Source organism: Adiantum capillus-veneris, chromosome 6, assembly GCF_014529385.1.
Source record: "Adiantum capillus-veneris isolate H3 chromosome 6, ASM1452938v2, whole genome shotgun sequence".
Taxonomy (NCBI): Eukaryota; Viridiplantae; Streptophyta; class Polypodiopsida; order Polypodiales; family Pteridaceae; genus Adiantum; species Adiantum capillus-veneris.
Genome location: NC_140936.1, coordinates 20,721,529 through 20,743,426, shown reverse-complemented (window position 1 = coordinate 20,743,426; position 21,898 = coordinate 20,721,529). Strand labels below are relative to the sequence as shown.

At 44.7% G+C, this 21,898-nt stretch overlaps 1 protein-coding gene across 2 annotated transcripts; it reads left to right on the top strand.

The window, feature by feature from the left end:
- The first annotated feature begins 1,290 nt into the window (after positions 1–1,290).
- LOC147455236 (uncharacterized) lies at positions 1,291–19,905 on the top strand. 2 transcript variants are annotated; one of them, XM_086514064.1, is made up of 7 exons: positions 1,291–1,387; positions 1,468–1,689; positions 1,759–1,896; positions 2,000–2,086; positions 2,652–2,795; positions 2,882–3,007; positions 19,557–19,905. In XM_086514064.1, the coding sequence occupies exons 1-7, from the start codon at positions 1,306–1,308 to the stop codon at positions 19,625–19,627; spliced, it is 870 nt and encodes a 289-aa protein (XP_086370190.1). In that variant the 5' UTR covers positions 1,291–1,305; the 3' UTR covers positions 19,628–19,905. The 2 variants fall into 2 exon arrangements, with proteins under 2 accessions (XP_086370190.1, XP_086370189.1); XM_086514063.1 differs by lacking the exon at positions 1,291–1,387 and having other exon boundaries at positions 1,400–1,689; positions 2,882–3,058.
- Positions 19,906–21,898: the final 1,993 nt, after the last annotated feature.

The following is a 21,898-nucleotide window of genomic DNA, read 5'->3' as shown; positions in this document are numbered from 1 at the left end:
AGACCCTTCACTTAAACTTCGGAATGTTGATTCTTTTGAAATCTTTCCTTCCAGGCAAACCTAAAGCATCCACAAATTTTCAGAGCACAAAGCAAGTTTTGTCATGTCTTGACTGGTGATTATAGTCAAGCTCTGCGAAGAAAACACCTTAGCTACACAGAAAATATCTGGCATTGTGTTTTGTGATTTGTCAACTGGCCATGAAACAATGAACAAGAAACTGTCATTTTTACTACTTGACATTAGAAGTTCAAATATTTATTTGGTCCCATAGGCTTACAATTGTTGTCGGCTAGAGTACCCTATCCTCTTGGCAAGAGTTTGAATAGTTGTAGTGTAGAGTCTAGGCTATTCAAAACTCACAAGTAACCATTGCAAAAAGTAGTAGAGATCACACACACACACACACACACACATATTTTTGAGCGTTTGCGTCTTCTCCTATAGCTAGACTTGGCATGTTTGTGGACATAGGCAGTCAACCATGTCATTGCAGGGTGTCATTAAATCCTTCAACCGGTTGTGATCACTCAAGAGCTCCTCTCTCTCTCTCTCTCTCTCTCTCTCTCTCTCTCTCTCAAAAAGAGCTTGAGCGGGGAGCTGCCCAAGTCCCAACTTTGAGTAGCACATAGAGAGAGAAGTTGGCACTCCTGAGAGAGAGAGAGAGAGAGAGAGAGAGAGAGAGAGAGAGAGGGAGAACAATTTTAATGTTGTAGGAAACTATCCCAAGAAACGAGAGAGAGAGAGAGAGAGAGAGAGAGAGAGAGAGAGAGAGAGAGAGAAGAAGAAGAACAATTTTAATGTTGTAGGAAACTATCCCAAGAAACGAGAGAGAGAGAGAGAGAGAGAGAGAGAGAGAGAGAGAGGCCTAACCTATCTAGAGAGAGTAGATAGAAAGAGGGGAATCCTAGAGAGAGCGAATAAATCAAGATTTAGAGAGAGAAAGATAAGAAAAGAGAGTGAATGAGAGAGAGAGAGAGCGAGAGAGCGGGGCCCAAGATAGCGAGAGGCGGCCGGCCGTACTAGTCTCTCTCTCATGCATAGTGCCTTTTACTCGCGTACCCCAAAACTGCTCAAAACGTGGGATCTGCAGTGTGCGAATGCGCCCTAAGCCTTGCTAACTTGAGCTGTAAATCAGGTCAGCGCAGAGGTCAACTTCTGCAAAAGTTTCGCAAAAGGCTTCTGCTGAGACTAGCCTAGTGTCGTTTCGAAACACACACACACAGCTGAAACGATTCGCGTCGCGTGGAAGCCCTCCAAGGCTCAAAGCGCTCGAGGAACGAGCAGCTGCAGGACGCGGCTCTTATGTTACCATGGCATGGCATTGAAGGCCTCACCTACAACTTCCTCGGCGCATTATATGCACTTCTTAATTTTGGACACAGAGGTCGCTGAACAACGAGAACTGTCACCGACCATTTTCATTCTACCCCGCACTTCCACAATGATGAAGTCGCACAAGAACAGCAGAAGCGGGAGGAGCACTGCAGGCTCTTCTCCGCTTCTGCAGCTATCTGCTGCTTATTCCAACAGCGCTACTGCCTCCATTCTTTGCTATGGCATCTCTACCGGTCATGTCGCGTATCGTTTTCTGCCTGCCTTGTATTTGTGCGCTTTTGGCAGCTCTTACTACTGCGAGCTTGCACGATGATGAATTTTTTGATGCCTCCTTTCTCAATATTGGCAGCGGTAAGCTCTCTCTCTCCGCATAGTTGGGAAAGCAAAGAAAAACCCTAAGCAGGTGGCTTCCTTCTACAGGTCTAGCTTGTGATTTGGCCAAATGCTTGAAGGGCCAATGCATTAATTCTACCTCGTTTCCTTTCTACAAGTGTGAGTGCAATGCTGGCTGGCAGTCCCCTTTTGGGGCCTCTTGGTTTCCCTGTATATTACCCAATTGTAAGTATCTCCTAAGCAGAAGAAAAACACAGGCATGTTTGAATTGATGCACGCAAATTGTATTGAATTGCATTGTGCTAATAGTTGTTGATGCTTGGCACAGGTTCTATTGACTTAACATGTGCCAATCGTAGCGCAGCAGCTCCTGCTCCGTCAATTGTGGTTCCCTCATTCAGTGGAGGTTTAGATGGTGAGTGAAAGTTGGCAAATTTTGCTCCTGTGCTCAAATGAAATGTTGTATATGGCTGTCGCAGTATTTAGCTTGCATGCTGGGAGTGAGGTGAAAAGAAGAAGGGAGAAGACAATTTTACCAAAGGTTTTGTCATTTTGCATGTTATTTGCAGTTTTGATTTGTCTTGCTCTTTTGTCGTTGAAAATCAGATTATATTATTTAATTTTTGAATCATATTTTATTGACAGGTATATGTGTGCCGCTTCCTAATGTCAGACCTTGTGAACATGCATTTTGTGTGCATTTTCGTAAATAGTTTACATATCCATGTTTTCTGGTCTCTTATTTGCCCACTTGTCCCTTCTCATGTGTTTTGTGGGCTCTAATCTTTCTGATCTTATGAAGCTGCATCCATTCAAATTTTGCTGTTGTTTTAATGAGAACACGTGTTGATGCTGATAACTGGGTTTTGTTCTAGTATGCTCTCTTCATCTTTCTGATCTTATGAAGCTGCATCCATTCAAAGTTTGCTGTTGTTTTAATGAGAACACGTGTTGATGCTGATAACTGGGTTTTGTTCTAGTATGCTCTCTTCATGTGTGTGGCAATGGAGAGTGCATTCATAACAGCAGTGATGCAAGAAATGCAACAGACGAATATGCGTGCATGTGTGATCCAGGCTATGTTAATTTTGGAAACAAAGCGGATGGATACTGCATTCGCAAATGTAAGATTCTATTTTGAATCTTCATTACTTTGCCAGCTGAAAGCATTTGAAGATACAAATTACTCTTTCTTGGGGACGTTTTATAGGTTCAATAGGTGCTGATTGTACAAATGTGAGGCTTCCTTTTGGAGGAGCAGGCAATACTTCACCTCCCCCTCCACCTGCGGTAGCTTCGTCTGTGTCATCAGCTTCTTCTCCAAGTGTTAATCAAGGTACAAGTCCCAGCTTCCCTACATCGAGTCAAACTCCTAGATCTAGTAAAGGTATATTAATTCATGCCTAACGCATTCCACTGAGTTTTGTGAGGATGCATTATTGTTACATCAATATTCTTGAGATGTTTTGGTACTTTGTGTTTCAAAAAATTGTGAAGTTAGCTTGTAAACACCATTTTTGAATTTTGAGAGCTTGCTTGGCTTAGATTCCACTAGAGGATGGTGGGATGTTTTTTAAATGTGGGATGCGTTGTATCTTGATAATATTCCGTTTATATGGAAAAGAGTTTATATCAAACAATGTAAGAGGTAAAAAAGATAATTTAGAAAAGAAAGAGCTTAACTTGAAAGGATTGGACTAATAATTGATTGTTTATAGAAGATGTTAGAGGAAGCGAATAAGAGTGAAGAGAGATAGCTCTATTAGAAAGAGCTTAACTTGAAAGGATTGGACTAATAATTGATTGTTTATAGAAGATGTTAGAGGAAGCGAATAAGAGTAAAGAGAGATAGCTCTATTAGATTGATAGTTATCTCTAAATTGTTGAAGGGGGTTCTGGTAAGAGCAATCGGCCAAGCAAGGTGGAATAGAGGATATTTTGTATGAATTTGTTTGTCTCGTAGATTGATGAGTGCTATTTAAGTGTTAGAAGTACTCTCTCTTTCTTATAGGGAGATAGTTGAAAGAGGAGATGGAAGCACATTCTTTTTGCTCTTTAAAAAAAATTAAAATCCAATTATCCTCGAGATTGAGGTTAAATTCTTGTACGAAAAGCAAATATATAGATTGGCAATGCCTCCCGTGGTGGCACTAAACATCCTTTTATTCACAAGTCTCTATCTACATTGATGTGGATTGAAACTCACATGGATGGTGGATGGTTGGTACTTTAGCCTAGTGTAGGACGCCGGTCTTAGGAGGATGCTTGTGTGTATGGACGTATTTGCATGTGGGTGATTTTGAGAGTGGGTGCAGACTCTCGTAGAGAAGGTGTCATATATGGAAATTGTCGAAGTCGACGATGCGGAAGCGTGCACAAGCAGGGAGAATACACGAGAGAGAAAGAGAGAGAGATACCATGAACCAACCAACCTTGGCAATGAATTGATGATAATAAAATGGGGGTTGATGGTTGCTTATATAGCAACCTTAGTAAATTGTCCTACCCAGACTTTGACAATTAAGTTATATAATTACTAAAAGCTAAACTAAATAATGGGATCATGTTGGGCAGCTCATTTGAGAAAAACTCTTAACACCCTCTTTGCAGCTCATAGTGGACATCAATAGTGAGACCAATCCATCGCCTACCCAGACTTTGACAAATAAGTTAAATAATTACTAAAAGCCAAATTAAATAATGGGATCATGTTGGGCAACTCATTTGAGCATAGTTACAGGGGACGGGGGGGACGGGCCCTAGGGCCGGGGAACGGCCGTAACCGGGCCGGGAACGGTTGGGAACGTCGAGGGACGGATGGAAAACGGGTCGGACGGGCGGGTCGCAGGGGGGACGGACCGAGGACGGCCGGGGCTGGACCGGGGTCGGACGGACCGGACGGGGACGGCAGGGGTCGGCCGGGATCGGATTCAAAAAAGTGACCGTTTTTGACCGTTTGCAACGGCTTTGTGCAGCCCCAACTGCCATATTTTTTAAGCATTGGCCCTTGGGAGGCTATAAAAGGCTCCCTTGGGCCTCTTAATACTCATAGTCTCAATGCTCAATGCTCATTCCATTTCCCTCAAGCTCAAGGCTCAAGCTCATTCCATTTCCCTCAAGCTCAAGGCTCAAGTTTGAACTTTGAAGCTCTCCTCTCCCTCTTCTACCCACTTTGAAGCTCTCCTTTACTCTCTCTCCACACAAGCTCTCCTCTAACCCTTCTAACTTCTAAGCTCTACTCTCTCGAGTCTCTCCACCATCATGTCATCTCAAGCCAACTCCACTTCTTAAGCCGCTTCTTCTCGAAGGAGGCCCGCCGTGCAAACGTGGTCGTGGTGGGATGAAGTCGACTTTAGCTCGCGTGGCAAAGGTGGCGGTGCAAGACCATGGACGTGCAAGCTATGTCCATACAAGAGATCGGGTGGTTCAAACAAAGTGCGAGCCCATCTTCTTCATGAACCCGGTCACGAGGTGAAGTTTTGCTCTCATGTAGCTCCCGAGAAGAGGTTGGATCTTCTTGAGAAACTCACGGTGTATGAGGTTGCGGAAGCAGCCAAGAGGGGCCGTTTTGTTGCCGTTGATCCCTCCGCCACGACGACACCGCGAGAGCAAAGGGAAGCCAACCTTGACGACATCTCTCGAACCTTCAAGAGCCATGGATCTACACCGTCCTCTTCCCTTCCGCATCGCCAAACCACTCTCAACGAGAATTGGAATCCTAAATCGAAGGAAGAGGTAGATAGGTCGGTTGCCCGATTCTTCTTCCACGACCACATTGCCTTCCATGCTTCGCGGTGAGTTTCCCTTGGCATATGCACATTGCAATCTTCCATTTTGTATTCATAATGGGTTATAATTTCTCGACTCTCCATACTAACGCAACATGCTCTATTTTGTGTGGATAGGTCTCCATACTTTCGAACCATGGTTACGAAAATAGGGGAATATGGCTCCTCTTATGTGCCACCTTCATCGGAGAGGCTTCGCACCACCCTTCTTGACAAAGAGAAGCTTGCCGTGGAGCAAGCGGCCCAAGCAACAAAGGATTTGTGGGAGACCAATGGCGTCTCTCTTCTTGTAGATGGATGGAGCGACACCCGTAAGCGGTCTATCCACGGGGTGGTGGCCTACTCTCGGGGAGAGATGTACTTTGTGGAGTCACATGATGCATCCGATAGTGGCAAGGCCGTCGAGATGCTTGCTGTGGAGTGGACAAGCACCATAGAGATCACCGCCCGGAGAATGTTCTTTGTATGGTTGCAGATGGAGAGGCGTCAAATAGGGCAGCTGGAGCTATCATTGAGGGCATGTATCTCAGCATCCATGTCACATTTTGCATGGCGCATTGCCTCAATAACCTCCTCAAGGACATAGGGAACTTGTCATGGATTTCACCCACCATTGGTGACGCCTCTCGAATTGTCTCCTTTGTGCTCAACCATCAAAAAGTGCGCCATGAATTCTCAAAGAGGAGCCAGTTGTCTTTGCTCAAATATTCAGAGACAAGATTTGCATTCAATTGGCTTATGCTAGGCCGCTTGTCTACATGTGGCGGAGCCTTAAGGGGCCTCTCTCAGTGATGAGTTCGAGGCCATGCCGGAGTCTACATCAGCAGTAGGATTGAAATGCCGAGAATGGGCCGACGACGCCGCTTGGTGGGAGGAGGTGAAGACTCTTGACGCCATGGTCAAGCCTATTCTACACCTACTTCGAGTGGTGGATGGCTTGCAGCCATGCATTGGCAAAGTCTACGAAGCCATGGATCGGATGATAGAGGCACTTGAGAAGCTTGTGCCTGACCCTGTTCAGTATGCGGAGATTCATGGCTTGTGTGAGTCGAGGTGGAATGGATACTACTCTCCACTTCATGCGGCAGCTTATGTGCTTGACCCTGAGTTTCAAGGAAGGCGTCAAGAGACCGACAAGGAGGTGAGCAAAGGATGGCGGCTTGCATTGGAGCGCCTTGAGCCTAGCAGTGACATTAGGCGCAAGATTAGAGACGAGCTACTCAACTACAGGCAAAAGAAGGGCTCCTATGGATGTGTAGATGCACAGCTTGATCGCAACAAGATTGGCTCGCTTTTGTGGTGGGAGGACTATGGAGGAGATGGCCCACATTTGCAGCGCTTGGCTGTTCGTGTCCTTAGCCAAGCATGTATCACTAGTTGCTTGGAGCAACTATGGAGTGTGTACAGCCACATTGCCTCTAAGAAGAGGAATCGCCTTGGCGTTCAGAGGGCCAATGATTTGGTGTTTGTGAGCGCTAACTTGCGCATGCTTGCCAAGAGCATCACACACAAGGCAGATCCTTTCACTGAGTGGGAGATGGCACAAGAGAATCCATCTATGGCCGATACTCTTTTGGAGGAGCTAGAGGAGGATTTCGAGCCTCAATGCGAGCCTCCCGAGCCGGAGCCCTCATACGTTGCTGACGACCTCGACTACGACGACGATGTGGAGATTCAGCAGGCGAGCACTTCTTGAGTTTGATGATCATTGATCACTCGACTCTCGAGTCTAGACTCTTGAGTCTACGACTCTACCTACTACATAGCCCTTTGTACTTTTTGTTATCCTTGAGGCCTTAGGCTTGTCCTAAGTCCTTTAGGCTTTTTGACTCTTGAGCCCTTGTGGCATGCACTTCTCATTTTGTATCCATCGATCATCGATGTTTTATTAGCACATTTCAGCCTATATGACTCGTGTTCTTTGGTCTATTTAGTGTAAATTTATGGTCAAAGTGATGCTCTATGTGTGTGGCATGTGTGTAGGTCAAAAAATGCCAAAAAAACTCTCTTTTTTTTTTTGCCGTTCCGACCCCCGTCCCCGTTTCCTGACTTTTGCCGTCCCGACCCCGTTCCCGACCCCGACCCGCCGTCCCATGTAACTATGCATTTGAGATGCCAAAACTCTTAACACCCTCTTTGCAGCTCATAGTGGACATCAATAGTGAGACCAAGTCGATGAAGAAACTACCATGGACACCTCAGCACCGGTCGGGAGCATTGGTTGGCTTTTTGAAACTTTGAACTATAGACCACACTACGTCCAAAAATCCCAATTCATGGACTGTGAACACACCACATCCGAATATACTTTTCTAGATAATGAACTTTGAAACACATCTTGTCCATAATCCGACCAACAAAAATGGACTGGTGCATTGATCCATAGTGTTTTCGATATGTCTGATTGGTTCCTTGTCAAATGCATGTGCCTTGAACTCCAATCTACGGGTTCAAACATCGATAACTTGAACTCCAACACAAGGGTCCAAATTAATTATACGGAGCACTTGTTGTTCCTTTCTGCCACTCACAAGTCTCTCTTTGGCTGAAGCTAGTGGCGGCAATTGCCCTCTAACTAGAAATCTAGTGTCGTGGCCACTACGGTCACCCCCACGTGTGCCATGCCGATCTCCTCTGTCTAATCTTTATTACCGTCATCTCTGTTCAGCTTGCCTCTGGCTTTGTCTATTTGTGAGTTCTTGCTTTTGCCTTTGGCTTCAAACTTTCGAGCCAAACAAATCGTTGTCACATTTAGAACAACTATGGTCGGACCTCGTGGGTATCGAGGCAACTAACTGAGAACTTTGCTTTTGGCTTCACAATCTCGACCAAACATGTTGACTGCTTCCTTCAGAACTTCATCGGTGCATAGGTTGCTAATTGGGTGACGGTTGATGATCGTTCCATATCGATGTGCTGGTTTGGTTTTATCTTTGCTTCTCAAGACCGCCTCGGTAACAACCTCTTGCCAAGCTGAAGACTTGCTTGCAGTCCATAGCATAAGCTTGCTCGCACGACTAGTCATCTCCTAGGCATTTCAATATGGATACCAAAGTTGGCTCTAGATTCCGTACAATGTTTCAGAATGCTGTCTGAAATTGCAACCTTGAAAACTGTTTCTTGTAGCATATCAAAAAGCCATGGGAAAACTGTTCTTGGAGCCTTCAATTGACTCGTATCTTAAAACGCTGTGTCACAATGCTGTTGGGGAAGCACAATCGGTAAAAGGCTCTACAATGGCGTTTCAAAACGTTGCCTTGCAAGATGCCACACAACCTGTCCACTGTAGCTGGTGCCCAATGACGTTGCGGGCCAAAAATGCCACCAAAAAACACTGCCTTTTGAAATGCTACCAATGAACGCCAACGTTTTTTACGATAGCCGACCTCTTCTTCGTGCCGATTCCTTCTCGCGATCAAGGAGCACGAGGGAGAATACACGAGAGGGAGAAAGAGAAAGAGAGAGAGATATTGTGAACCGACCAACCTTAGGAATGAATTGATGATAATACAATGGGGGTTGAGGGTTGCTTATATAGCAACCTCAGTAAATTGCCCTACCTAGACTTTGACAAATAAGTAAAATAAATACCTAAAAACTAAACTAAATAATGGGATCACATTGGGGAGTTCACTTGAGGAGCCAAAACTCTAACAAAAATTACCTTGGCAAAAGTCTACTTTTCTTATGAAAGAATTAGGATATTTTGTATTGTGTTGACTTTTAACGACGTGAAAATCGAGAACGTCATGTATAATGGGTGAGGCTATGAGACTTGGAATTAAGAACCGAGAAAGTGTTACGTGCATAAGGCTCTGTGTGCCATCGGACATGCTATTTGACTTCTAGAGCCAATCTTGTACATACAAGTTCTTAGAGCCTAGGGAATCTAGTATCCAAAATTGGTAAGCCTATTCACAGGACTCGCATGTTCAGACATATCTATTAGGTAAGGTTTTCTAGTTTTGGAACCATCTCGCGTAAATGATTTTTACGCACGTTTTGATGTGTATTATCAAAGTTGCATTCTAAACTTGTATTTATCATTCTTTCTATACAATACAATAAATATGCATACTAGTTTTAGTACTTTTTTTTTTTCAACACACCAGAGGGCCCACAGGGAGAGGTGCTTATCCCTTCCAAATATTAGCCATGTTACATGGTCGGGCAAGGGCCGCGTATCCTCGGGCAAGAGCCATGTGTAGGCATCACCATGGCCACCTAATTGATGCACCTTGTGCTGGAAGGATGGATAGAAACTCCACGGGCAAGAGCCCTAGCAACGTTAACACCAGGTGAGCACAAGGTGTCCCTCTAAAGTGTGACCGAATGGGAGATTTGAACCCACAACCCAGAGGTCGAGATGCCAAAGCCTTATCGTTAGACCAACTCTTTGGAGACTACTAGTAGTAGTACTTAACGTATTGGTTGTTACTTAAACACACTCATCACTACACGTCTATTTGCATGTATGTACATCAGGTTGTACTCACAAACACATTCACGTCAATGTGTATGCATGTATATACGGAAGCGTAAACTAACTTTTAAATTGCAATTAAGAGAATTTGGTGAGAAAGAGAGAAAGCTTGACACATCATTGGGGACCAGAAGATGGATTGGTCCCCTCCCCATAAAGAGAATATCTTTATTACCAAGGGAGATTCTTTACAAGCATAGAAACGGGGCATTGCCCGTCCTCTATTCTTCTTTGTTTTGCTCAGACTATTGACTACTTCCCCTCTTTTGCAAGTCTTGTTGGAAGCTCTTATTAGGAGAGTATCTTCCAAATAGCTTGTCGGAAGCTCTCACAACGGGGTGTCTATCTTTCGTTATGTGTTGCCCTTCATGCGCAATCATTCATGCATTGAACTCAAGAGAGAAACAAGCAAAATGCATGAACATATGCTTGTTGTAATTTTCTACACATAACTTAAAATTCTTACTTGTGCGTGCTCCTATACCGAAACAGAGACCTTCGCGATAGAATCGCACCAAATCTTGTGTCTGTAAGGTGCAAGGGAAGTGAATGTTGAACTTTGTTCAAGATGAGTGTTCCGAACTGTGCTCATCTTGAGCAAAGTTCAACATTCACTTCCGCTGCACCTTACATTGGTATCAGAGCTTTGACAGTGTTCTGTATCACTCAAGGAAAGAACCACAAGATTCACATAATTTTTTATTGCTTGTTGCGGTCGCACGTAACCCAAGTCCTCTTGAGCGTGTCGATTTCTAATCGTGTTTTTGAAGAGTTACAAGAAACCCAAGAAAGAAGGGCTTGTCCAGCCTCCCCTTGTGCCTCTTTTCATTCATTGAGAGCGAACCGTGTACTTAGCGGCCGGCCAATCGACATGAGGTGGGAAAAAGCAACCTTGGTGTGAGCGCAAGGCCGCCAAGGGGTGCGTCCGCGGAAAAGAGAAGAACTCGGGTGAAGAGAAGATCCTTCTCTAACAGAGATTGCAAGCTAAAGAAGAACCTCAAGAACCTCAAGAACTCAAGAACCAAGACCCACAAGAACCCAAGTTCCTTGTGAACTTGAGAACCCACAACTTCAGTGTATGGTCATTACCCGAAGCGGAATGGATACTTCGCATTGAGGTGATGAGCATGGTTGCGGCGAAGAAGAATTTTCCCCACCAGGAGGTTTTTTTGACCTTCCCCCTTCCCCATCTACGCCACGGATTGCACCATTTCCTATGGAGGCTTTGGTCAAGTCGATGATGGACCCGATGGCACAACAAAACAACAAGAAGCGAATCGCTGTGCGATGGAACAACAAGAAAGAAAGTAGAACGACAGGAAACCTTGGAACGTGAATGCTAACACAGAGAAGAAACCTTGGAGCGTGAGCGTGAGCAAGCGTGCTTGGCGGTCGGAAGAAAGACAGACAGTGCGTGAGGCACAGAGAGAACTACGTATGCAAGCGTTGATCTGACAGGTTCTCACCTCAAAGTCCGAACCAGCAAAAGATGTTGGTAGTTCATCAAGTGGCGCAAGCCGAGATTCGGACTCTTAACAATCCCGTCACACAGAAAATCACTTTCACTACAATGATGGTAAGATGGATGCTAAGATTATTCATTCTTGGTTGCATCAATTTAATGCTTATTTTGCGACAACTAAGAAGACAAGAAATAGCAAGGTTTTGACGGCATCTATGTACCTTGCCGGTGATGCCATTAATTGGTACCACGCATGGCAAGAAGCACAATTGACTGGGCACTTCGAGGAGGCCGAGGAAGGCACGTCCCTTTCCTTCAATTGGGCCGACTTCCAAGAGAAGCTCAAGGCGCGGTTTATGCCCCCACAGGACCTGGCACGGTTGAAAGACGATTGGCGCAGTCTCAAGCAAAATGGTATACCAGTTATGTTTTTCTCTAATCGTGTTTTGCAGCTCGGCACGCAATTACTCAAATCGGATGATGAGCGCAAGGAGGCTTTTATTTTCGGGTTGGACGACTATATCAGGTTTGATGTCAAAGTCCTCGACCCAATCGATCTCAACAAGGCAGTAGCGATTGCTCTCGCATAAGAGATGAAGCACAACAAGGGAAAGCCCAAGGAAAAACAAGACTTCCACAAGTACTTCTCAGACTCTTAGAACCCTCAGAACGGTAAGAATGATAAGAACGGTACATCTTCTAACCAATCTTCCAATATGTCACGTGACACATCCCAACCCTATGTGTCCGTGGACAAGCTACACCATAGCAGGGTTCAGTCAGTTCAGTCAAGTCTAGATTAGCAGTGATCTGGCACTTTTGTGAGTCTATTCGTAGACCGTGCATGCCCAGTCACTTAGCATAGATGCATATCCTCCGGCTGTACACAGCATGATCATCGGAATTCCCATCAGAATCCATTAGCATCAGTTAGGAGAATTTTCCAGTGCATTTAGCCTATTTTCCTATTTATTGGGATTTTCACTTATTATTTTTAAGTGACTTTCCAACAAAAGTAGGTAGGGCAATTTTGCTAAGTTAATAAAAAAGCAAACCCAAGCTAGCACTTTCTGGCAGAAGAGGCAGCATGAGCTTCCCGCTCAACATGCAACTTCTCAGCAGTACCCCCCCTCAGCAGTAGACCCTCGCCATCCACTCCTTCCCTTTGGCGTTTCCTCCCAACAAGCCATCGCCAACAAGTCCTCTTGCCTGGCGTTCCAACCTCAGCAGATACATCCCAGCCAGCGTTTTTCAGCCCTTGACAAAAACGCCAGCATCATTGCAGATTCAGCATTTTTTCAGCCGTGTCAAAAACGCCAGCTCAGCAGTAGCAAAAACGCAGAATTCAGCAGTTGGATTCTCGCAGTTTTCAGCTTATGACATAGTAGTAGATCAGTCCCTAGACGGTTGCAGATGTTCCCCCATTTTCAGCCATAAAAACGCAGCCAAAACAGTTATTTTCAGCCACCGAAACAGTCCCGAAATTCAGCGATTAGAAGATCTCAGATTTCAGCCATCAAGTCGTCGTCGTCGTCGGCATAGTCCCATTGCATTAGTCCATTGCATTCGCATTGTACACCTTTGTGCAATCAAAGTAGACCACTCTCGCCGACGAGAGTGGGGCCTTCGGAGGAGGGTTTTACAACCTCTCGGGTGTCGTATCTCTTCTCTCTCCTTCTCTCAGTCTCATTCACTTGCACGCACAATATCCACTCACTTTGTTCGTGACCACAACACTCTACAAGACAGAAAGCTCTCTCTTTCCCTAAAGAACTAAAAGGAACCTTGAGCAATAAAGATCACTAATCTTGAGAAAATACAACATTCATTCCGCTGCACCTTACACAATAGTCTCTCAGAAAAGAACTCTCCCAATGAACCTAAGGGTAAAGCTAACACAATTGCTAAACCTAAGCTCACTCCAAATGAAAAGGCAAAACAAGGAAGGCATTTTAGAAGGATACATCACGTCGGAAGAACAAAGCCTTTATTCTAAGGAAGGTCGTTGTTTTCATTGTCACATCAAGGGTCACATAAAAAGAACATGTCCTAAGCTCGAATCTAATGAATCTAAAGAACCCACATAACCCACTTCCTCTGTCAATGCAATAAATGAGAATACGAGTGTGACCCAAGTCTCTTATGATCCTTCCATTGATGAGTCTCTCATTAAGTGTTATGGTCATGTGAAGGGTCAGCGTTTTGTCATATTGTTTGACCGAGGCAGTATGCATGATTTGATTAGTGACTCTCTTGTCGAAAGAGTCCGCTTGGAGGTTCGCAAGACATCTCCTTTCGAGGTGTTAGGCCTCTCTCCCGGTATGGACTCTCTCATCATGCAAGAGTGCCTTGATGTTTTGTTCATTGTTCAACAAGTGTCCTTCCGCAGAAAATTTGTAGTCTCTCCTCTTTTAGGATGTGAGATGCTTTTGGGTATTCGATGGTTTCGTGAGCATAACCCTCTCATTGATTGGGCGGAAGATACGTTCATTTTCAATGCCTAAAGTGATTCTCTCCTTGTCATTCGTGGATAGCAAGTTGTTCATTCTTCATCTCTCATTTCTAATGTGCAGACGAAGATTGTAAAGAATTTGGAAAAGGAGACTCTCTCAGTCCCTTCTTTTCTAATAATCGAGATGATGAGCATGATGATTTGCATGATCAAGATGTGATTACTCACAAGCATGATGATTTGCAGGAAGAAACTGTGATTGTTCACAAGGATGATGGTTTAGTTGATACTTTTTCTAGTGAAGCTAACCTTATTGCAGCTTCGATCAATCACGAAGTATCGATCTTGGCTCTCGAGTCGAGGTTCAAAGAACCCTCACAGGAAGTATTACGTGTTCGAATGATTAGTCAACACACATTTTGAGTGTTTCATTCATGATGCTTTCTTGTATTTTAGTCACCGTCCTTATGTGATCCCTTTTCACAGGCATGACATAATGTACAATGAGCACGATTCACTCATGAATGAGCACGGATGTATGCTGATTACTCATGAAAAGATGAAATGTTTGCATTCAAGGAATTCACATTCCATGTCTCTTCCTTGGCATGCCACAGTATCCGAAAGAGCACAAGAAGGATTGAGCATCAAGCATCGACATTTCCATTGTGATTTGCCACAGTTGATTGATTTAGATCATAAAGACAAGTTTCGATTCCATTGTTCGCGTGTGTTTGATGAACGGTTTGGCACTCCGTCTCTATGTTCATCTACATTGCATACACAGTCTTTACAGAAGACTAGAATTTTTCCAGTCACTTTCCATGGAATGGGTATGTTCATGTTTTTGTGTTGGAAGTGATTTCAGGAATTTTCATCCTCGGAGATTCTTGAAGAAAGTAGACGCATGCCTATAGACGAAGTTAAAGCATTAAAGGAGCCACAGATGACTTTGTGTTGCTTTCGGCGTAGCCCAAAGGAGCAAGCGTTGTAGACCTTTATGAAGTTCAAGTATCGCATGATCCACATATCAGTGTGGGCCGGCGAAGAGTCCTTCACAGGATTCCAGACAGTGTTGGCGATCTCCCTCGACGCCATACAGATCGGTAGCAGTACCTCACTTTGAAAAGGAGGGGATGTTACGTACCCTATATGTACGTGGATAAGCTACTTCATGACAGGGGTTCAGTTAGTCTAGATTAGGAAGTGATCTGGCACTTTTGTGAGTCTGTTCTCAGAGCGTGCATGTCCAGACACTTAGAGTAGATGCATAGCCTCTGGTTGCACACAACATGATCATCAGATTTCAGTCAGAACCCATGAGGAGCATTTTTACAGCGCATAGACCTATTTTCCCTATCTTAGCCAATTTTTATAAATGTCAAACTCATCAATTAGGGTGCCTTGCAAGGTCAAATCACCCTTGGTGTACCTGTCCAAGAATGTCATTCATCCTTCATGCACCTCGCGATCACTTTCTTGCCCTCTTCCTCGCCATATGGGACGCAACATGTATCCAACAGCATGTAACGGTGTGTGCAACATATTCCATCTTTCAATGCATAGATCCTTAATCTCTCTCATCCTTGCAGCATCAATGCCTTGCATGTTTTCAATTTGCTCTACCATGCGATCCGTAAGCTCGTACATAAGCCCCATGGTGGCTCCTTCCCTACCAGCCAAACGGAGAATTTTCAAAATCGGAGCACACATTTTCAAAATCAGCCTTGCCTCTTGCCGAAAGGATGCATTAAACACAATGTTCGAGACCTCAGTAGCCTTTTGAGTCTTGGATCTCTTCATCTTAACAAATTTGTCATCAATCATAAGCTTGCGCATACCTTGCATGCATCTCTCATCCACAAGATTGGCCAACATAATAAAGTAGCACGCAAATCGAGTGGCTGACGGCTTGACCAAGTCCGTCTTGCTAAGTTGCCGAAACAATGCCAACACAGTAGATTTTCTTGTCACAAATGTGACAATCTTTGTTGCATCCTTAAGCACTTTTCCAACCCAACCAATCTGTCCAATGTCCTCAAACAAAAGGTCCAAGCAATGGCAAGCACATCTGGTAATCATCTCCCCAGCACCAACAAAATTGGTTGCATTGTCCATGCATACGTGCACAACATTTGCTAGGCCAATCTCTCTGATAACCTGTTTGAGATGCTTAAAAATAAATTCCGATGTCTTTGTTTCCCAAGATGTGTCTACGGCTTTCAAAAACACTGACCCATGAATAGAGCATGCAAGAAAGTTAATGATAGGCCTGCGCCTAGTGTCAGACCATCCATCACACACAATAGTGCATCCATATCTTTTCCATTTCTCGCGTACACCCATGATCTCAGTCTTTACGCATTTAACCTCCTCATTGAATTCTGTGGTGTGCAAAGAATGATAAGAGGAGGGAACATACGAAGGACCTGCTTGCCCAATAGCTTTCACCATTTGCAAAAAGTAAGGGCTCCTTACTTTCCATGTAGGAACATCCTCAGCATAAAAAAACTTGCGCAAGGCTTGGTCTGCTTGCTTCCGTGTGTGCAAGCCAAATGCACTCGTCAAACCCCCTTGAGAAACCTTCCTCTTTTTGCTTGAGGACCCCACATTGGACTTGGAAGAGCCACTTACATTAGTTGTTCCCTTAGCATGCGTACTCATTGAAGCACCTCCTTGAGCTTGAGAGGCATCTCCTTCCAAATCATTGACCAGTGCATCTACAAAAGCAGCTCTGTCTTCTCCCTCTGGCCTTGCGTCTGCATGCAATCTTGTGACAATCTCTACAACATCTGTTGGGGCCTCATCACATGGGCCTCCCACACCATGGCCAGCAATGCCCAAAATATGTGCACGGATAAGCAAAGGACCACCGTCCCATGAATGCCCACAAAAATTACATTTACAAGTCCATTTTCCTTTTGGAAGACTCTTCACTTGCTGCACATACTGCCACTTGGGGCGCTTGGTTCGGCCCATCTGTAAACTTGCAAAGAATTTGGCTTGGAAGTTGGAACTTGGAAGATGGTGCAACGAGCTTGAGCCTTGGAGTACTGAGCTGGCTGCTGCGCTATGTGTTGGCGGGAGAGGTTGGAGGCAAGAGAGAGTGCGACCCGAGGGCGGAGACTCGAGAGGATGGGCGGGCTGATGTTCAAGTCTCACTTCATACACGCTCTGTGACAGTGTCTGAGTCTCTGCAATCTCTGTATATTCTATGCAAAGACATTCGCCTACAGACTATACGAGCGCGCGGCCAAAAAAATGTAGCCGAAACCTTTTTGCCCCAAATGTTTTGCCACGTTGGCTGCAGGTACGAAATCCCCATCCGTACTTCATCCGTACCCGTACCCGTACGGTAGTACGGCAGGCCTTCCGTACGCGAACGAAAAAAACTATGAGCAGATCCATAGCAGATTGCATCAGATAGCAGAATTCAGCCCTAGCGTTTTTGGTTTGCAAATGAGCCCTTGGCGTTTCACAGATTCTCCACGATGGTTTCTCCAGAAGCGCTAGCGTTTTCAGTTTCAGCACCTAGACACCGCAGAAGAAGTCCCAAACCTCGCAGATCTCACCTTCCCATAGTAGATCCTTGCCGCACGGTCAGATCCAGCGCAGTTTGCAATTTCAGCCCGGAAAACGCAGATTTCAGCATCAGCGCGTCGTCGCCATCGACATCGTCACTGACATAGAATCAGAATTCAGCAGATACAAGATTTGCAGATTTCAGTCTTAACATTTTCAGATTTCAGTCCGTCTCGTCGTCATCCTCATTGTCGTCAAGTCCAAAGCATTGTAGAGATTTGTGCAATGAATAGTAGATTGCTCTCGCCATAGAGAGTGGGGCCTTCGGAGGAGGGTATTGACAACATTCTGGTGTCGTATTCTTCTCTCTCTATCTCTCACTCTCATGCACCTTCATTCACAGTGTTCACCATTGTGTTTGTGTCCATTGCACTCTCTCACTAAAGGAAGGGAAGGCTCTCCCTTCCGTAAGTAAAAGGAACCTTGAGCACAGTTCAGAGCACTCATCTTGAGCAAAGATTCACTTCCGTTGCACCGGCATAGGCGTAGGGTAAGTAGGGAGAAGTGAAATTCTATGAGTGCTCTATTGAAAACAGCCCTAATCGAGGTGATTAGGGGCTGAAAACAGAGAATTTACAGCCACCGCACTCTACAGATAGTGCCTGTTGCAACTTCTCCCGACGAACCTTCATCAGAAGGTGGCTATGATTGTGAGAGCCCTTGTCCTAGACAATGGGAGCACGAGGCTACCACATATGTTGCAAGGGGTTGCTCTCAAGCTTCAATGGGAGGCTCCATTACGTAGAGCACGCTCACATTGGGGAAGGGGGGGGGGGCGGGGGGGGGGGGGAGGGATGCACTGCCAACCTCAGAAGAGGGAGAGTCCTCTTAGCTGGAGAGTGAAAACAGTCTCGCAGTCAGTGATGCGAAATAGGCAAAGGACAAAAACTTTCTTCAGTAGACATTGGCTCTATGTACTCATGCACTAGACTCGACAAATCCAGTACTGCTACAAAGACATGAGTCACTGATCATGTCACATTTTCGTGGAGGGTCTCATATACAAATTATGATCATTTTTAAATATTTAGCAATTACATCCAAACGGCGCTAATATTTTCACAGATGTCTTGATCTACTAAATCTCTGTACTATCAGATTCTTATCCTTTCTTTTCACATTTCAATGAAAGCTCATGACCATCCCCACAAGATAGTACATTCATCGAGGATGCATTTCACAAATCACACACGTAGCTCACATTGAACACCGTGTTTCAATCATTCAATCTAGCCATCTGATCTAGTCCAAAACTCTTGATGCACCTTGTCATCTCATCCTTTCGGAACTCTTGGTGCACTAGCATCAATCAAGTACAGTTTCTGTTTTTCTGCATTCAGCTTTGCTTTTTGTTTCATTATTGACTTGTTGACAGGAAAATAGACGGCGTCTCGCCATTGGGAGTGAACCTCCTCAAGTTGGTAATTCTTAGGTGATCCACATAGTTCAGGTCCTTGGAGACTTGATCAATCTTTTCATGCACATGTCAACCTGTAGCTGACGTTTGTACGCTGCTCTGTTGAGATTCCTTTTTGGAAATTTGAGAGAGAGAGAGAGAGAGAGAGAGAGTCTAGCTGACCCGCTCTATACTTCACATAACATCAATGCTACAGTGATGATCGAATTGGCCCAGAAGATGCAATTTTTGAAAAAAAGTACTTACATTTGTAAAGCTGGCCCCACAAAAGCAAGACGCCCTTGTTGGACAAGAGCTTCTGCTGCCACTCCATTAGCTTGATATCCATTTTCAGTCCATAGCCAGTGCGAGAGGGTCTTCCATTGTTGGATCTGAACTCTCGAGGATTGATAGCTGATATTTTTCTTAGTTTGGTATTATACTTGCTAGGGAACTCTGATGTATTGCATTGAACTTTCTAGCCAAAGTTTGGCATAGATTTTCTGACATATTTAAAAGCTAGAGATTTGTTAATTGTCAATCCAGTCCTTGCCTTCCTGTGAAGGAAAACATTCACGTGAGCAGGGGTTGAAGTGGATGTGGTGTAATTCCTTATGCTGAGCTGAAATGGTTACTATATAGTGTGAGGTGGAAGCGAAAGTTAGGTATCAACATTTTTTGTGTGTTGATAGATTTTTCTGATTTAAGTTGCTCTTTTGCAGGTGATGTAATAGTTGCCCGGAACAGGATTTTGGCAGTAACTTCTTTGGCCTTGCTCATTATGTGGAGGTGAGGAGGGGGTCTTCTTCAAAGATTTACAGATTTCTCTGTGCAATCCTAGCGTGCTTGATTGGGATGTCCATCTTTCACCCGGCATTGTTGCGGTAAGATGGGATATGCTGAAAATTTCTTGCAGACCTTTACTGCAAATGATAATCAAGCATCCAGGCAAAGCCATTGTTGCATTGGGCCCTTCTTTGATCTACCTTTTACATGATAGAAATGTGCCAGAGCACTACTGTGTATGGGGATTGCTGTGTTTTCTTTAATTCAGAGGCGATGATTTTACAAGCTCTCTCTCTCTCTCTCTCTCTCTCTCTCTCACACACACACACACACACACACATACACAGAAACACTGCACTACTTAGTTATGCCCCTTCTAACTCTCTCTCTCTCTCTCTCATTTTATTGCAAAATAGATTGACAAATTTATAGATCCAACAAAGTCCAAACCACCACCACACCACCCCTCAGCTTTAATTTCCACCCCGACAAATTTATAGATCCAACAAAGTCCAAACCACCACCACACCACCCCTCAGCTTTAATTTCCACGGGGTGGAAGGCACAGGATCAATGGTCCCCATACAATGTTGCCTCCATCATGGGATCTCATGCTTAGATCTTAAAACCTAATATCTGGATCAAACTTAATCTGTGGATCATGAGAATAGCTTTTATCTTCAGATTAGCATTTTTGGATTTATAACATTGTGCCCCGATGTCTAAAACGAGACGATGTACATAGGTGTATAGGGTAGGGCATTGGGCTCTCACCCTAGTGGACGAGGTTCAAATCTTGGGTGCAAGGGGGTGGGGCATCTTGGGTTTAAGAGTCCCATCCCAAGGTAATTTTTTCCTTGCACTAATTGTGGGATCGCGAGATTAGTTTTTACTGCATGATAGTGGAGATCCTCCGTGCCCCTTAGATTCACAATCCATTGTCGATCCCTCGCCTCCCACCCTTAGATTCACAATCCATTGTCGATCCCTCGCCTCCCACCGCGTTGAGTACCCCCCCCCCCCCCCCCCCCCCCCCCCCCCCTTTTTACTGTGCAAAACCAACTTCTGTAGCCTTGGTTTTTGGAACTCCTTCAAAATTAGAGTATCTGAACATGGTTATGGCAATGAATATGTTTTCAATTCACTTTACAAAAGCTGATTTATCAACAAATTGTATGTTTGGCTTGCAATTGGTAAGGAATGCTTGCACGAATGAGCTAAAGAAAGAGGGGGCCATGGGTTACTTGAAGGGAAGTGGAGGGATCAACAAAAAGCACATAATGATACATGAGCTTGCAAATTAGAAAGAGTTCGCCAACTGATTAGAAAATCCAGTGATGAAAAAAGTTACTATTATCTTAAGGACATCACATCTTCTACATAGAACACCACATGATTAGCCATTAAACTTGTGGCATGGTGGTGATGGAAATGATGATGGAGCTTGTGGTACTCCACATTTGCGTCGTTGAGGACCATGGTTTCAGAAGCACATCTTTCGTCCTCGCCATGCCGCTCGTAGGCAACAATCTTCAGAATGGTTAAAGCAACCCCAACTATTCCGATCATAACCATGGTTACCACCACACTCCACAGGGGTACCATCCTCTCGCCTACAAGTTGCAATTGAAAGGCTGCTCATAACGACTGACACAGACGAGCTCTACTTCTTGTATTGGCAGAGCCCGAGTGCACACACCGCCGTCTTGACTGTTGACCAGTCTTGAGTCTTGCGTGTCGGGTTCGGCTCTCTTTGAACCACTGCAGCTAAGTTTTTGGTCTGCCTCCGGTAAGGACATAGGGAATCCTTGGCGTGGTATTAATATGGAACCTTGAAAGTTATTACTAAAACAAGCCTTAGTAAACACGAAGGAGGACTAGGGAATGGTCTCTTAGTGACCATTCTCTGTAATTTTGCGACCCCATGGCGACCAACAAAGGACGGGAGCCATTGGAGAGAGCAGTGTTGCAGGGAATGGTCACTCTAGGACCATTCCCGGCCGTCCTTTGACCGTGTCCACGAACCACGAGGCATCAGCTCGATTGTTTTGAAAGTCTTCTTGAAGTCCTCCTTTCTTTAGTTGATTATTACAAAACAGATCTACCCATTTCTTGATTCGGGCTTTGAAACATTTAGATAGTCTTTGGCTAATTGCCAAAAAGCCAAACCAAGGTGAGTCCTACAAAAAGCACTGAAATTTATTCTTAAACTTTTTTGAAGGGGACCATTCTTGTGTCAAGGATTTCCATGCATGCCAAAACTTGCACACAAGCTTCA

Coding starts and splice junctions, on each gene's coding strand:
- LOC147455236 (XM_086514064.1), top strand. CDS start 1,306: ATGTTACCATGGCATGGCATTGAAGGCCTCACCTACAACTTCCTCGGC. Junction 1,897..1,999: donor TCCCTGTATATTACCCAATT/GTAAGTATCTCC, acceptor TGCTTGGCACAG/GTTCTATTGACTTAACATGT. Junction 2,796..2,881: donor TGGATACTGCATTCGCAAAT/GTAAGATTCTAT, acceptor GACGTTTTATAG/GTTCAATAGGTGCTGATTGT.